Source organism: Apteryx mantelli, chromosome 1 (assembly GCF_036417845.1).
Source record: "Apteryx mantelli isolate bAptMan1 chromosome 1, bAptMan1.hap1, whole genome shotgun sequence".
Lineage (NCBI taxonomy): Eukaryota > Metazoa > Chordata > Aves > Apterygiformes > Apterygidae > Apteryx > Apteryx mantelli.
The window spans coordinates 199819535-199836414 of record NC_089978.1 but is presented as its reverse complement, the minus strand read 5'-3'; the positions used below and the strand labels follow the sequence as shown (position 1 = coordinate 199836414).

General features: G+C 39.4%; 1 protein-coding gene across 9 annotated transcripts in view; it reads right to left on the bottom strand.

The window, feature by feature from the left end:
* The window catches only part of PLXNB2 (plexin B2), a 261101-nt gene that overhangs the window by 64855 nt on the left and 179366 nt on the right, over positions 1 to 16880 (bottom strand). For all 9 annotated transcript variants that reach the window (XR_010886863.1, XR_010886862.1, XM_013956477.2 and 6 more), the window contains 8 exons: positions 15382 to 15564; positions 14385 to 14507; positions 10189 to 10289; positions 7866 to 7992; positions 5881 to 6031; positions 3471 to 3585; positions 2652 to 2754; positions 2083 to 2184 (listed from right to left, as the gene is read on the bottom strand). Coding sequence is in view for 7 of the 9 variants with exons in the window: in XM_013956477.2 (XP_013811931.1) it covers positions 2083 to 2184; positions 2652 to 2754; positions 3471 to 3585; positions 5881 to 6031; positions 7866 to 7992; positions 10189 to 10289; positions 14385 to 14507; positions 15382 to 15564 (1005 nt within the window). In the remaining 2 variants the exon portion in view is untranslated. The remainder of the gene's footprint in view (positions 1 to 2082; positions 2185 to 2651; positions 2755 to 3470; positions 3586 to 5880; positions 6032 to 7865; positions 7993 to 10188; positions 10290 to 14384; positions 14508 to 15381; positions 15565 to 16880) is intronic.

The window sequence follows — 16880 nt, the reverse complement described above, 5'->3', positions numbered from 1 at the left end:
TGAACTTTTAGTAATCAAAGTTATTGCTTCAGCTAGCATCACCCCATATGCAGGAATGCCTGTAGGATTATCACTGTTTCATGCCTTTTATGTCTATTTTCACATGAATTTAGAAGTGTGTGCATACAGCTGTTAGTAACTGTGTGTGCCCTTCAAGTCCTGGCGGTGAAAGTGTTACTATTTTGGTTAAAAAATGAACCTCTGTACCAGGATATACGGGGCTGCTCCCATGACAGAGATGTTCCCACATGGCTATTCTCTAAGAAAAATTATTCTAACATCATTTGACACTCACTTCTCTATGGTGTCTTTCCAGCCTAGGGCCTATACGTTTATTTTACATATAGAGACTTGAATCCCATGTAAGCCTTCCTGGGTCCCAGTTAAATAAATGCATACAAGGTCTGGTCTGTAGGCAAACTGTTTAGTACTGCTGATAAATCATTCAAATCCACCGTATGTGTCTGGCTTTGTTAAATGTAATTGATACCTCACAGGAAAAAGGGGCAGAAACATTTGCTTTTCCTTTTGTCTACTACTACAGAGAGATTAAAGTGCTTATTCACAGAATGATAAACTAGACACATGAGACCAGTTCTTTGGGGTTCCTTCTGCTATTTCTCCTCTGTGGAGAAAGAGGGTCCTCTAGAAGGCAAATTCAGCAAATCTATATTATGCATCTGCTCTGAATTTGTTCTCGAGAGAGAATGGGCTCTTCCACTTATTATCAAGGGAGCAGAGAAAGATTTTCCTCTTGTGCATAAAATCAGTTTGTCAGCTCTTTACAATGCTAAACAAAAGAATCCTGCACAAACTCTCCTGAATTCTTCCTTTGGGCTTAGACATCGCAATTGTGTTTGCTAAGGATTGTGTGTGCCGTATCTTGCGGAGAACGTGGGTCAGATCAGACTAGTTTTTCTCCCCCAAATTCATGGTCATCCCATCAGCACCAGCCCCAGACACTTCAGATAACAGATAAAATTCACCAAATTACCTCTCATTGTTTACATATACTTTACGGCCTTCAGGCAAAAATGCTTATTTTTGAACATATGTTTGTACAGTACACATAATTTCAGTGTTTACAAGTTGCTTATTAACCTTTCCCTGAACACTTTTCTTCTTATATTGTCTTTAGACTACAGACCTGCTTACCCTTTTCCACCCTCAGCAGGCATAGCAGAGGTGATAGAAGGACTCTGTAAGCTACACAGCGCTTCAATTTGGCAAAGGGAAAAAAACTCTCAAAAAACAAGAGCCTTCTTTCCCTTGATAAATGGCGGGTAGTTTAAGCAATCAATGAATTCTCCAGTGTATCTATCATCTAATCATATTTACAAAAAGATGCTGCAGAAACAAACAACAGAAACTAACAGTACCTGAACCATCATCTAAACAAAAGAAGTGATTGTTAAGCTCCACTTTTATCAAGCTAACAATAACATTTACGCATCAACTACATTATAAAACAACAATTAAAAGCTTGCAGTTAAGTTCTGGCTTCCTGAAAGCTCTGTAATTGACTTTCTGGAAGGAAGTACTGAGCATAGAAACCTTTGCTACAGCTCAGCAAATACCAGATCTTCTGGTTTGATGGTCAAAGAAAAAAAAACTGAACAAAAAGTCATTTTACCACAATTAAAAACATTTAATTTCTAAGTGCATAGTTTTCATTTGAATAGTGCAAACTGAAGCAAGCACATTGAATGATGCTACTTTAGAACCAAAAAATTCAGGCATTTATTCAGAAAAAGATATGAAACATTCAGACATCCTAAATTTTCTCTCTTCTCATTAGTTGAAAAAAATAATTGCCAAGGGATTTCAGTAGGTCCAACTGACGTTCTTTAGAGAACTGTCTAATAGCTATGATATTCTGTCCAGCTCCTTGTGATGGCTTCTCATTTAGAGACCACACCACAGTAATCAATGTTATAACAAACTTAAATGTGCAGCTCTTTTCCTTCTTTAAAAATAATTATGAGTGAGATCACCAAGGAACACAGATTCTAATGCTTAAAGAATGGGTGTAGCTGGACTTCAAGTGGAATTCAAATGGCAGCTTCAAATTAATCTGTTTACCTGATAATAAGCTAGATGTCTTCCCTCAAAATACACCATTGTTTGGTACTCCATAGGTATTATTGGAGGACTAGGATTTAGAAACTGTGGGCATTCTTCTTCCTGGGGAGATAAACATTTTATACATTATTTAAAATAAAAAGTCTTACCACAACAAGCTTCGTTGGCCTTTGGACAATGCAATTATTGTTCTAAAGAACTTCATGCTTAAAATACAGTGACAGATTTGATTACACCCTTTCAAATTAGACACGCTAAAAATGACTACAGCATATGTCAAAGCTGTGGGTGATTATCTTTCTCAGCCTTGAAATCTTGTTCCTCCCATTGAAGCAAAATAGTAAAATGAACAAAAATATTCTTTCAGGAGCTATTCAGTCTCACTACTCCTCCTCAATCACACCCTTAAATTCCCACCTCTGCACTGTCACTAAAAAATCTTACACTTCTAGAGTTAACTTTAGAATCATTTTTAAATCCCTAATTTAACCAACTGATCTGAGAGAAAAAGCAAAGAAAATATTGAAGTGTTCTAATAAAAACCTAATAATTTTATTTTTAAACATTACCATATTTTGTTTAATCACATCCTGTTTTGAAGATGACTCTTCACAGATATGTCTCTTCCAGTCCCACTGGCAATTCCATCTATTGCTCGCACAGGAATAGCATCTACAAATATAACATGATAGTCATGACAAACTGTCAGGCTTTTTCCCCCATTGACAAAAAAATTAAATTAAATTCCATCTTTATTCATGGAGAGTAGCTCAATCTGCTACAGTATCCTTACTATATTAAGCTGAGAACTTTATAGTGAGAACAGTTCAAGAACTCCCCAAAGCTTTTTTTGCCCCTTACATGTAAGCAAGGCTCAGAAGATCACCGCATCTCTCAAAGTTTAGAAATGATCTTGCTCAACCTTTATATGCCAGGCTGAAAAATGCGTTGTTTGAATTGGCTGTGCCTGCCCTGGGGCAGCAATGTCTCATGGAGGAGCACAGAAGATAACAGTGGCAGAGTCAGCTTTGACCATCCTAGTTGAATCCACCATAACCCAAAGCTCCACATCTGATATTTATGGGTAGGTAAGTGGATGTCCACAGAACTCATCTGCAGATACATTAGCAGCTACAAAAATGGGAACCCAGTGAATTGGCTGTAATTATATGTGCCATGAATATTCACATTCCAAGTGTTTTATGTTACCAGCTCACCTGTGCCCATCAGCCATTTTTAACTCCATTAAAACATAAGGAAAGGAATTTGGACACTACAAAATTCTGGGAGTGCCAAAGGCTTAATTACAAAACGATTCAACAACTCAGCTGTGAGCTACCTGAAACACAGTTACAGCATCTAAACACTTAAGAAGCTGAAATACTTACGGCTGATTTTCAAAAAGATTCTTTGCTTCTTCACAGTCATAAAAAGGATAAGTATGTGATGCAAAAAATATATTTTCCTTTTCAAAGGTTAGTTGTAAAGGAACTGAAACATGATCTATCACAAAAGAAAAAAAAATCATCTAAGTGGTTGTTGAATTCTTTAGCTCTTGCATAGAAAGATTTAATGATAATGCTTTTATTATTTGTACAGGACATAAGCAAGTATTTAACTAAACAGTAGACACTTTGGATCTCATGACCTGTTATATTTTAGATCTATGAGCTCTGTATTTGTCTTTTTGACCTTTACAAATTTTTCAGTAAATGGTGTTTGGAAGAAAAGCATAGATGCGATAAACGAAAGAAGCAAAATTACAGAATAGCTTTGGTTTATGGAAGTGTTTCTTCATGGTACTAACATTATGCTAGAGTCTAAAAGAATAAGGAAAACCGAGTAAGTAGATAATTGAACACAGATGAAAACTGGCATGAGAACAGTAACTTTAAATAAAACATTTTCTTAAATATGAATATGTCTTCATGTAAAATTACGTGTTTCATTTGTGGATTAAAATTGTCATCGTCATGTGAATTAAAACAAGCAATGTTTGTGGTTACTGCTCAGTAATGCCTGCAATGCTAAGTTACCACAGACACTTGCAATCTTCAGTTTGCTGTACATGATTTCTCCGCAAATGTACTTCTCGTCTGGATCATTGCTGAGCTAAGAGTGGAAAATTTATCTTTAGAAACTGGTGTTTTTCCCAGTGAAGCTGTCTGAAACACCTTTTGCAGAAATCATTAAGCCCTTGCGACAAGTTATTTCACAAGCTATTGGGCAACTTCAAACTCTGCTTTCCTTGAACAGGTTCTTGAAAGAGCGTGAGTGGCTTGGTTGGAAGTTGCCTTTGCCAGTGCTGGGTCCCATTGAAGATTTCAGACTGGTAGACATGCCAGGGGATTTCCTAACAATGGTACTGCAGGAAAGCATCCTTCTTCTCAGGAAATATCACATTCCCTTTAGAAATGACCATAGCTGCAGCAAGCTGGCCCCGTTCAACCTCCATAGGGTTTCTTAACAGCGAGTGGATGTCTCTGGATTTGTGGTCACACGCTGTCAGGAACCATCACCTGCCTTAATAACTGTCTGTCTTCTGCTGAAGGGTGTGCCCAGCTTCTGAACAGCATCATATTATTTTTTGAATGTCCTTTCAAATGGATCCCTCTGTGCCAAACTCAGAGGGATGTACAATTTCTAGATGACTGGGTGACTCTAACGCCATCCCTGACAGGCTTCTAGTCTCACATGTCATGCTGAAAGATGGCACACTGTCATGTTTATCAACCTGGTCTCTTTATGTCTCGCTTTACAAAATATTTGGCTACCATGAATTGGCCCTCAGTAAGGGAGTGCCGTTTTAACACTTACCATAACCTGATACCTTCACCCTAGCTATTTTAAAACTTAAGAGTGAGATTTTAACTTTGTTGTTCTCTGGACAAATAAAACTGAATTTTGGCCTGTTTCAGCCATAAGAGAATTGAAATTTATCTAAAAGTGCTTCAAAGCACTGTTCTGACAGCTCCTGGCAGTTCTAGTACATATTAAAAGACTATCTTCAGTGGTATCTCTAACAGCTGAAAGAGCACCTGACGCTTTTTTAACTTGACACATAATAATCAGTGTTGTGTTACTGGTTTTATTGCATGTGCCTATGTATCAAAATCTATGAACCTGAAGTGTGAATCAAGCACTAGCTAGGCAATAGCACAAGAATTATGGTTGGTGACAAACCTCAAAGCATATAACCAGTGCTTCAGAATCACGATGAGGTCTTTAATTATATGATCACATATTTTTCCACTGGACTTACTATTGCAGAAGCCAGAAGGAACACAGTAAAAGAAGGAAAGGCGTTAGGAGAAACACTGTGAGAAAGAATAGCCTTGTGACATGGCCCAGACAACAAGCCACTGAACTACAGCTGAGTGGAGCAAAAACTAAACAACAGAGATGCAAAACTTTACGGCTAAAGTGCATGTGCTGCTTTCCCAGCCTTCCAGCCAGATCAAAGTAATGTTTATTTTGTTCGTCTGGGACAGAGAATAGCACCTCTCTGGCCGCATGTCCATGCCTCTGCCAAACTCCTGTTCAGGTTTCTGGCAGAAACATTGGAAATGATAAAGCTTGTAAATACAGAAATTTTAAAAGTTGGAGCTTGAGTAAACCTTTTTTTTTTTAATTAAAGTTCGATTGGACAAAATCAAAGAACAACAATAGACTATTTGGAGGAAAAGAACTGGAACAGGAAAAAGCTTGTAGGCAGCTCATATATAAAAAGGTATAATAGAAGCAGCATGCTACGTTCTTTCCTTTTATTATATATGGAAGACAGCAATATTTCTTTACCTTGACCTTTTGGTGTTGGAGGAATCAGATCCGGAGGATCACAGATAACAACTCCTTCTTTTAATTGAGCATAATGGATAGTTTCACCAAACGTACACAGAAGCCGGTCACTGTCGGTTAACGTTGGCAATGGACTTACAGTCAGTTCCACCTGGAAACAATATTTTAAAAGGGTAAAGCATTTAAAGAAACTAACCAAAGCCCAGTAAGATTTATGGCCAGAGAAGTTTCAGCTGCTCTTTTCCTTGCCAAAGCTGATATTTTGGCTAGTGTCACAAAAGGTGGTTTTCCTTTTCAATTTTTATTTGTTCCTATCTGCTAATCTTTTCTTCTTACCATTCTACTACTTTTTCCAGGCTGGGTGTATGTTGAATTGGACTGGTACAAAAACCTCTTGTCCTCTCAATGCATACCATCAGGTCAAGATAAAAATGTCTATACAGACACATCCTCAGCCTTTTGCCTTTTGCTCTTCTCCCCAGCGTGCAGTTCAGCAACAGTAAGCAGAGTGGTTAGCACTTAAATCCTGATGACCTTAATTAAAATTACATTAATCTTAGTGGACAAAAAAAACAAGGCAGGATGGGCTGGAAAAGCTGGTGTTTGAAAGGGCTGAAGAGAAAAGTGGCTTCCTCAAGACTGCATGTACACGCAGAAGAAAACTGGGATCTACCATTACTACTGAAGTGGCACAGAAAAGAATTTCTGAAAAAGCGCTGGTGAGGTCTTTACTGATATTTTCATTGAGGAGGTTCAGTGTGATTGTGAGGAACTGAAAGGAAAATAACAAGGCAAAACTTAGAAAGGAAACACTAAAAAAAATTAAATGAAATCTTGGATGCTGTCCTTGATTTAATTCTTCAGGCATGTTAATTACACAGTTTAAAATTTTCAATCTTGTATTGTATTATTTTACCATACATGGTTTGCTGTTAACAGTGGAAATTACAATTGCCCCTTTCCCACCGAAACTGGTGCATAATGTTGTGAACTGCAAAACTTTCAGTCAATAAAGGAATCATGAGGAGAAGTGACATTAGTGATATTACAGGTAGCATGTAAATGCTCATTTGAAGTTGAGTTATGTTTCAGGTTTCTTTTTCTTTTTTCTGCTTTGGCCTAAGATCCTGATATGGGACACCAGAGACTTGTCTACACAGAGATGCTCAAGAAAGCTGATCTGAAGTAAGAAAAGGTGTGGATTTGAAGTGGACCCATTACATCCCACTAATGCTTTTATTCAACATAGAAATGGTCTTAACATAATGCTGTTTACATCACTCAGAAATGGAATTAAACTAATTTGAATTAAAGTCTCCTTATTTTTGAATAGGAGGGATTAAAATTTATTTAATAACTTTACTCAAAATTAATCTGATTTTACTTGCCGAGCATCCCCAGGAAGTCCTTGACCCGCACTGGCATGCTCCATTTGGAATCACCACAAGCAATGACACCCTGATCACACTTTGAATGCTCAGCCCTGTTGCCACAGAGTAGCTTCGCGTGCTGAATTTACCCTCTCCATGTATTCAAACTTCCCTGTGTAGGGAAATCCACCATTCATTTTAAAGGCATAGCTTATGGCTTCGCTGCTTACTTCAGTTTATGCTCAAGTGAGCTGAGACAGGATGTAAGGGCATGATGAAATCTCCCCTATCAACTACCTTTTATGGGTAATATAATACTGTATAATACTTTCACAATATTCAGATACGTGTAAGGAGTTTGTCATCCATACTAACATCATTTTGGTTTACAGAGAAGGTCAAAAAGAGCATTTCTTAGAAGAAAACATGAACCACAACCTGCAAAAACAGCAGGTGAGGAAAAGCATTGTGAGAAACATCAAAGACTGAGGAACCCAAAACATAAAATTCTATTTCCAGTCACCACTGAACATAAAGAAGTGAGGATAACCATTTTCCTGGTAGTCAGATCAATGTGCTTTAAGAACGTAGAGGGAAAGCATCTTCTTGTCATACCTTAGCAGGGGTTCTGCGACTCATATTTTGAGGGTCAGCACTAATGATAGTCATGCACGTGCCGCTTGGACTCCACAGCCAATGGTTCTCCTTATCAGCTGTTTCACAGTCTGCCCTCTTTGTGCACCTGATAAAATGTGAACAAAAAGCACTATTATAGTTGGACTCTGCTTTCTCTGAACTATGCAACATTTTCACCATTAGCAACTGAAATCACAGGATAAGATCACAGGGAATTTGCTTTAATATTGACCATTTGTGTCGCTATTAGAGAGCTTTCGATACTGATGGAGTAAGTATTAATGTGGCTTTGAGATATCAAAAAGGAAATGGGGAAACATATACCTATGATACTTTGCACATCACCTAGGATTAGACAACCCAAACCAACAGACAGGCAATAATATTTAACACAGCATCAAAAAAAGAACAGAGCCTTTGCCAGATTCTCTGAAATCGAGGCTGATTAATCTTCACTTTGGTATATAATAAACTCCTGAATGAGTGGGCACTGTCTGTTGTTTCTGTTGGTCACGTGGCCAACATCTGTGTGCTGGCAGTAATAAACACGCGACCCATGAGAGGAAAAAGCAATAGAGAATTACTGCTGGGAGTACACAGGCTTGCGGATAGTTCCTGTGAAACTGCAGCACTAGGGAAATAGCACTGTACTAGTGAAAGGTTTCATTAACTATGGCTACTGCTAAGAATCTCTCTATGCCAGGGCACCTTTAGGCTTCCTGAACCATTACAGGAAGGCAACAGCGGCTGTGCAGCCTCACTAAAAATACTAGGAGATCTTCCCAGCTCGCATACGGGAAGGACAGAAGGAAGAGATGCTGGAGGACAGAAACTGAACATGTGGCTACAAAGGCTCGGCCGAGTGGGGGGGAGCAGTCTCATGCACACTCTTTTCATCCTGTGCAGTGCTTAGGAGAAAACTCGCTAGTATTTCTGGCTGCTATCACAAAAGACTATTAAGAAGTCAGAGGCTTTAAAACAGTACAATTGCTGCACAGTTCTGTCAACCCTACCCTTAAGGATATTATTTATGTACAGAGTCTGCATCCATATAACAAATCCCTAAACACACGAAAAAGTACTGCATGTGATCATGAGATAGAATCTGGTGTGGTTGAGGAAAACATGAGAAATGAAGGGCTTTTTTTTCCTTTGGAAAAAAAATACCAGAAAATGCAAAAATTCATGTTTGCCTGTTCTAAGAGACCATTAATACTTCAAGATATTGAGGTCAGTGGTCATACCAGAAACCTGAAGGGAAAACTAGGGAAAATTGCCTTTTGTATGATATATGACACAGCCTTCAACTCCCAGTAGCCCAGGAGGAGTTCAGGTTGTATATTCCAAATCCCCACTTTCATACACATGCTAACTGAAGCCCAGGCTTAAGAGTTACAGTATATTACATAAACCTATACGCAACACATAACTCACTCTGTGGTGCTCAATATTAGGCTTCGTATCGGGCTGTTAGGTAACTTAATGCGATAGTTCACATTTTTAGACAGGAAGCTAGAAGCCTGAAATTCATCTGCATACTATAATTAAATAGCCCCTTTGTTCCAACTGCAAGTACTTAGAATCATGAATTCCCAACGGCTCATGCCAAGGGGTTAATTAACTTAGTAGTCAAAAAGAGAGCTGTAAGACTGCTTTTCCCTCTCCCCACACCCATCAATGCCCAGGGTAAAGAAGAGACGTTCCAGAATTGTTCAGTACTGTCCTAGTTTACATATGTTTGAATATTAATTCAGTTAACCTCTACAGATAAGTCAGCCAAATGCCAGTTTCTGTTCTCCTACAATTAGATGAGAGTTCAGTGTAGCTACACTTCTTGATAGATCACATTTATATAAAACCAGTATTTGATCTATATACTTTATTTCAGACATTAGCCATCCTTTCTTTTCTGCTCTCTTCCATGCTTTCCTGCTCTACATAAAATATATGCTATATTTTCTGAATTTTAAATAGGGAGTACTCTTTTAATTTCTGGGTGAATATTTGACTGAATGGTTCAGAGAGTCATAAAACATGCAGTTATAAGATGTATAGTAATTTTCAGTACCAGCAGAAATATATATCTTTTCCCAAACTAATCAAATCTGCAGAAGGCAACCGGGACTTATTTGTGTGCATAGAAGACCAATAGCAATGTTTGCTTGCTAAAATTAAATCTCTGGCAGGAGCACAAGGCTGAGTACAAAAAGCTGGATTTGCTAAGCAAAGCAGTAACTCAGTGTATGCATCAAATTTCGAACAACGCCACCGCCTACACATGAAAAATACCCACACAACTCACCTGCCCTCTCTTACACACCAGCCGCAGTAAGGGTCCTTTGCTTGAGCACACTTTTCACAGTCTGAGTGTTTGTGACAGTCCTGTACAGGAAGTCGATATACCTAGGGAACCAAAAGTAAGGAAAACTGTAATATGTCTGAAGAAGACACAAGGAGACTGAAAAGTTAATGAATGGGATTGTACAGCACTGTTGCCTGTGACAGCAGACTCGACCCTGTATTACTGTGATCAGAGCTCAGTTTGATTTTAACAAAATCCATATGAACAAAGTCTGCTTACCCCCCCTACCTTGACTTAACAAAATCCAAGTTTACACATTTCCTGCTCTTTTTCACTGCAAGTATTCTTTAATCTCTCTCCAAAGTATCACAGGATGTTTTTCTAATCCAGGATCATGGTGTCTTAAAAAACAGTTTTTCAGTTCCTCCAGATTATGTTGTTACTTCTAGAAATCTGCAGAACAGAAACTGCACAAACAGCTCTTCTAATTCAAGAAACAGCTACTGCGAGATGGATACTTTCAAATGGCTAACTAGCTAGATCATTTCTTAACCAGAATATCTTCTCCTTCCTATAGCTAGCACTATGACAAAATTGTTTGGCAATGCATCCATACATGGCATTTTTGGCCAGAAGCATTTCAGGAAGTTTGAAAGCACATCAGTGCCAGGGTGCTCAGGGGTATGGCACTTCTCCACTCACAACCCTTGTGCCATGCAATAAATTTAAGAGAGAAAAGAAAGAAAATGGAAATAATTGTGACAGGAAGCAGCAGGGAAAACAGTGTCATCAGTTCCCATACCCTCAGTAAATATATAGCTTCTGGTTTTGCTTTCCTGTGGTGGTGAGAATAAACAATTTTGTTTCTATGGCATACAGAAGAATGAGGCAGCACAGTCATCCCTCTTAATTATGCTGGTGAAACTGTGCAAGAGGGAACGGGGGATACTTCCTCCTGGTGCTATTGATCACTGTTTCAGTTTTAAAGAGTGCAAAAAGTTTAGCAGCAGTACCTGCAAGACAGAAGCTTCCTTTTTCTACCTTTTTCTCTCATTTAAAGCAACCGGCAGTTACAAAGTTACTTCAAAAGTCGGAATTTGGCCTTCTTCCACATTAAGAAAGTTCAGTCTGACTCAGTTAAGGAAAAAGTCAGCATTTGATAGTTTTCATGTATTTATTATTACTTAGGTATTCCTTTTCAACACTCTTCTCCTACTTCTTTTTCCTTCCACAGATTCTTACCTAACTAGAGCTGAGTTGCTGGAACACTGTTTCACTAACTGGTACCCCTCTCATGAGTAACTTAGTACCAATGAATGGCTTTTTTATGACAAAGTATTTGTTTCATAACTCTGGCAGGCAGAAACAAGCCCTAGAGTCTCTCCAAGTTTTATGTAAACTTAATGGATTTTAAAAAATAGCTGCTCAGTTTACAGTCAGCTTCAAAATGCAAAGAATCTAACTTTAGAGATTTTCCACTTGACATTCTTAATCAGAGAGACTGGTAAAAACTAAAACAAGCAAATGAACTAGCAACAGCGCTAAGCGACTGCCCCAGGCTTCTGTTTTATTCCCAATATGATAGTTATCATAAGGAATTTGGGATTCAACCCTTTCTGTTTACTTATAATGAAGCAGAATAAGCAGGGCAGGGGTGGTGCAGTCTTTTCCAATTTCCCCTTGAAGCTGCAAGGGTTTCTCCTAATCTCTGCACGAGCTCCGGGAGCAGCACAGGGAAGGGGGGAGGACTCGTTAAATACTTTGCTCCCAGCCACCCACGGCTACTGACACAGCAGAAGGAGGCAGGAGGAGAGGGGGGGAGAAGCAAAACGGAAAAGTGAGAGCTTATTTCTTTCTGTGACTCTAACCTCTGTATCATTCTTCCCCTTATTTTCTCTGGATCTGATTTCCTTTAAAAGGCTGTTTCCAGCTATCACCCATCACAACAATACTTTCACTTTTGCTCAAGTGCCTACAGAGCCCGGCATTTCATTTCTGCCTGCCGAGGCAGGCTGCATCTGCCAGTTAGCTTAGCATTAAGCAATGCACATCAGTGCAGCTATCGTGCCCTTTACTGGTTTGCCTTTTTCAAATAACTCCAAACCATTTTAACTCCCAGAGCCGGGTCCCGATATATCTATTTCCACAACTCCCAGCTCTTCTTAAAACAGAAGTGCACATTCCAACATTTGTTCTTCTCCCCTCACTTATGTCACTTTATTGGTTCCAGCGATTAAGGCTCTCATTCTCCTTCCATCTATCTAGCTCTAAAAGTGGGTGGGACCATTCACTGTAATTAACTCCTGAAGATGACAGTAATGTAATGCCATTACAGAGCTCCCAAGCTTAGTTATTCATACTTAAGCTGAACAGATTTTGTAAAAGAAAACTATTATACATATTATTCAGAAATTGCAGTGGCTAGGGAGAACTACTTGGAAAAGATTAAACTGAATACTTTCTTTGGTAGCAAATTACCACTATCTAAATTTAAACATTTTGTAAAGATGGAATTATTTCTCCAGATTTTCTCTGAAAAATTAGGCTGTGGCCTGCCTAAATGCTACCTTTTCAGGCAGACTGTAACCAGAAAACTTGTCTTCCTTCAGGGTTGCTCCCATCCTTCATGCTGCTCAGCAGCTCGTTGGATAGCCTGGTAGGGACTTTGGGGCTTTCAAACAGTGTGCTAATTTGTCAAATGGGGTGCCAGGCTGTCCTGTCTTTGTGGAGAATTTTGAGATTTGGAGTGCTGTTCCAAATCTGAATGGAAGCCGGATTAGAAGTATCAGCTACTTCACAAAATGAAATAACCTCTCTCACACTTTTGTATTATTAAATGCTTTATCAGTTACTAATCTGGCATGTTTTCCAATGTGGCTTCTAGACTGAAAATCTTCAGCTAGAATATAACATTCCCACAGCAGAAATTTATGAATCCTTCTATAAAACAGAAACAGAAGACACTTTTCCCACCGTTTTCCCCCATATACTGTACTCTCCTTTCACAGCCACCATCATTCTCCCTCTGTTAGTGCTACTGGAGCATTTCCCATGTCCCATTCAGTGTCACTGTCAGTGGTGAAGATTGGCAGACGGCAGCAGTCTGTCACCCATCCTGTCCGGGACAGCTGGTGAACCACGTGGTTGAGGTTGGTAGCTCCAGTGACCACAAAGAGAAGTGTCAGAAGCAGGTTGCAGCCAGAGGTGAGGGGGAAATCCGGCATCCCTCTCATTTCCTGCTTGTTTTTTTTTTTCTTTCTTTCTTCCTTCACAAATAGTCATTCTGCCTCACCCGCCAGCACAGAGAAGGGAAACCTAGAAAAGGCTGTTTGTTCCTTTTGTGGCAGAGTCTGATCTTTCCTGCTGCACTGATTCAGCTCTAGGCAGGAACTCATAACTCATACAAAGGTATTTCCAGAAGTTGCAGTTCCTTCCGTTGCTTCTTAGCTTTTGACAGCAAGACTCATGAAAACTCTGGGATGCTTTACACATGTGTAAATGCTATTATGTCAGCCACCAACATCCTAAATCCTGAAGCGTTCCAGTGCTCCTTAGAAGGACCAGCGCCAGCTACAGCAACCCGGGCACCACTGTGGTGAGGCTGTGGACAAAGCCCAAGCCCTGTGACTGCCCTGTCATGTGCCGCAGCTTGACCCAGAGGTGTGTTCTGCTGCCAAACACAATATGATCCTCCTCACAGATCCCCTTTGAAAGCTTTAGGGGTGAACTCACTTCCCATTCCCAAACTCATTAAGGACATAACTTTTTCCCAAGTGATAGTACACCAGCTTGGAGTTGAGAAAAGTCTCATTTTTGGAGAGACCTACCTTGAAGTCAGAAGAACTGCCAACACTAAAAGGATCATATAAACCCTCTTTGCTTAGCTTTACAGGCATCTGCAGTCCTATTGCTCATGCCTGATGGAGTGAGCCTGAAGTAGAGAGCTGCAGAAGCTGGTAAAAGAAGGCCTTTCACCTTCTTTTTACATCCACCTGCTACCGCTGGGATCATTCTCATTTCCTGGTAACGTGCTGTGTTCCTCCCCATTGCAAAGGTGCATATACGAACCATGAGTGGGAGGAGCCACACCAAACAGCACAACTTCTGAGAATAACTGTGAGATGAACAGACCTTAGGTAAAGTTGCAGAGAAAGTTAAACTTGACCTGACCCCTTGACAGAAGAGGGATACTCTACCTTGTCTGTGGTCATCACGTACAGATTCTCTTGGGTTTTGTCAACGACCAGGTCTTTCTTTATCGGTTTGTTTAGTTCAACAGTAAGAGAGCTGTATTCAGTTGCAGAGGATGACAGGAACACCTATTTCATGGAGGAAAGAGAGGTGGTTAATGTTGCTATTTTACTGTTTTCAATGATCATTCATGAAAACCCTGTGTTTACTCAAGTTCACAAATATATATTGGAGAAAACATTTCAACTTGAAGCATTTGATATCAAAAACAGCAAGCACAGAATACAAGTCACAAAATCTCCCACTGCTTGCAATAGTTCAAATTTGTATTGACTTTTTAAAAATACTGATTTATTTTTAGTGCTGTAAAATTCATATTCTCAACTCTGAGCCTTTGCACTTGATGGTGTCCAAATTTGTTGTTCTCTTTTATGGTAACCAATAGTGTCAGCTTCAAATCTCAAAGCACATAGAGATGCAAGGCCATCACTTGCCTTCAAGCAAAAGAACATATGTTGTGTTTCAATCTTGGCACTTTAACACTGCAGACACACATGAACACTTAATCCCCATACCCAACAGTCAGAATTTACCAGAGCTCCACCTTCAGCTTTATATTTTTATCCATATTCCATTGATTGAATGGACAGACTGATTACAAGATGAAAAATTGTGTAGCCCACTAATATGGGCTTGAATAGAGATAAGAGTAAAGCAATTGTTATATTACCTACGGCTATTTATATAGGGCTCTCAGTAGGTACCTAAAACTTAGACAAAAGTGACATTCAGGAGATGCTAATTCAACCTGTGTATCAGAGAAGCTGCAGTACATAAGAGAGAAGCTGTTTTTCCTTTGAAATTAAAAATACCAAACACCAAGAGAATCTATTCCTGAGATGTGATATTACAAATCACATATACTTTTAGAGTAGAAGCATGCTCTTACTACAAATTGCAACATTTTAAACACCTTCCAGTTTTTTAAGTCAGAAACTTTACCTTAAGAATTTTACCATCCGAAGTTCCCAGAAATGCCACCGTATGCCCATTTTCCACAGTCACAGTAACAGCCGTGAGATTCATCCCTTCTTTTTGTAATACTGGCTTCTCTATAACACCATTTTTACTTCCCAAAAGGTATGGTAAGTGTTCAGAGCCACAGGGGAAATTTTTGCTTGCATTCTAATAAGGAATAGCAATACAGAATGATGTTAAACATTCAGATCACTAATTCCTAGCTAAGAGTGCAGTGCAACCATATTACTACAATATAATATCCCTCAGACATACAGGGAGAGAAATGGATTGTCTGGCTATTTTCCCCAAGCCAAGAGGCAGCAATCAGAAAGCAGTTTGCTAATTGCAGACTGCTCCAATACCTCCACCTCCCAGGAGAGATGGAGGGAGAAAATGTGTTGTTTCTGTTTCACTACAGAAGCACAGCTTACAAAGTAACCATTGAAGGCTGTTTTTTTATTTTGTTTTCTTTCTTAATTGGCTTCTATCCATAGAAAAGCAATGCACTGACAACTGTGTCATGAACTTCAATGCATTCCCTCTTCAATATGCTTCAATCCTAAACTGCAGTGAGCTCCACCAGAGGAAAGTTCAGTCACAGCTTGGCTTTCCTGCTGAAATTGGTAATGAGACTGCTTTCTGATCTGACACCCTCACCTCCTTTTTTCAGGGAGCCAGGGCCTCTCCATTTGTCACATTCAGAATTTGTATATTTGATGCTCACCTCAGATACACAGGTATTGCAGTGAGAAGCACTGTGGTGTTTGGAAGCCAAAAGTGCTCCTTTGGCTTCTTACCTGTGCTAGGCACCTAATGTGTGGAGGATTGTGGTTTCATGAGATGAAGGATGCTGGGCTAATACCAGTAGAAGGTATTCCCATGCCTCCTCTCTTCTGCTATTCACTCCTACCCCTGGGCTGTTGCACACCACCTTCTCAAGTTGTGCTGAAACATCTGCTTACGCAAGCATGCAGCTTATTCAGGCTGGGGAATTAAGCCATCTTTTTAAAAGCTGGCTGAGTTATTTTTAAGTTGATTCAAACCCTCAGCCTAGTTTAGGGTTGGCGTGCACAAGTGGGGTTTGGGAATAGATTGAGTGGTGTGGGCAAGAACATCAAAAAGCCAATGGGGATGCTGAAGACTGGCTTTTAAAGCCACAGTTATGAATGGGAGAACATTATCTTAAAATGTCAAACAGTGACCTCCAAAAACTTTGTAGCCATGGTAATCACAAACCATAAAAAGAAAAGGCAGATGGCCATTAGGCTATGGACATATTTCGGGCCAGAACAATATACAAACACTGCTTGAATGTAAGAAACATGCATATTTCCAGGTATCTGAAAATTCAAATCCAAGTGAGAAACAACACTGAACTCTAGATACCAGCTAAATGTTTCTTAATACTGTTAAAAACATCAAAAATGTATTGGCTGAGACCAGAATTATATATACATAGTGATCATCTGAAGGCTGATCAT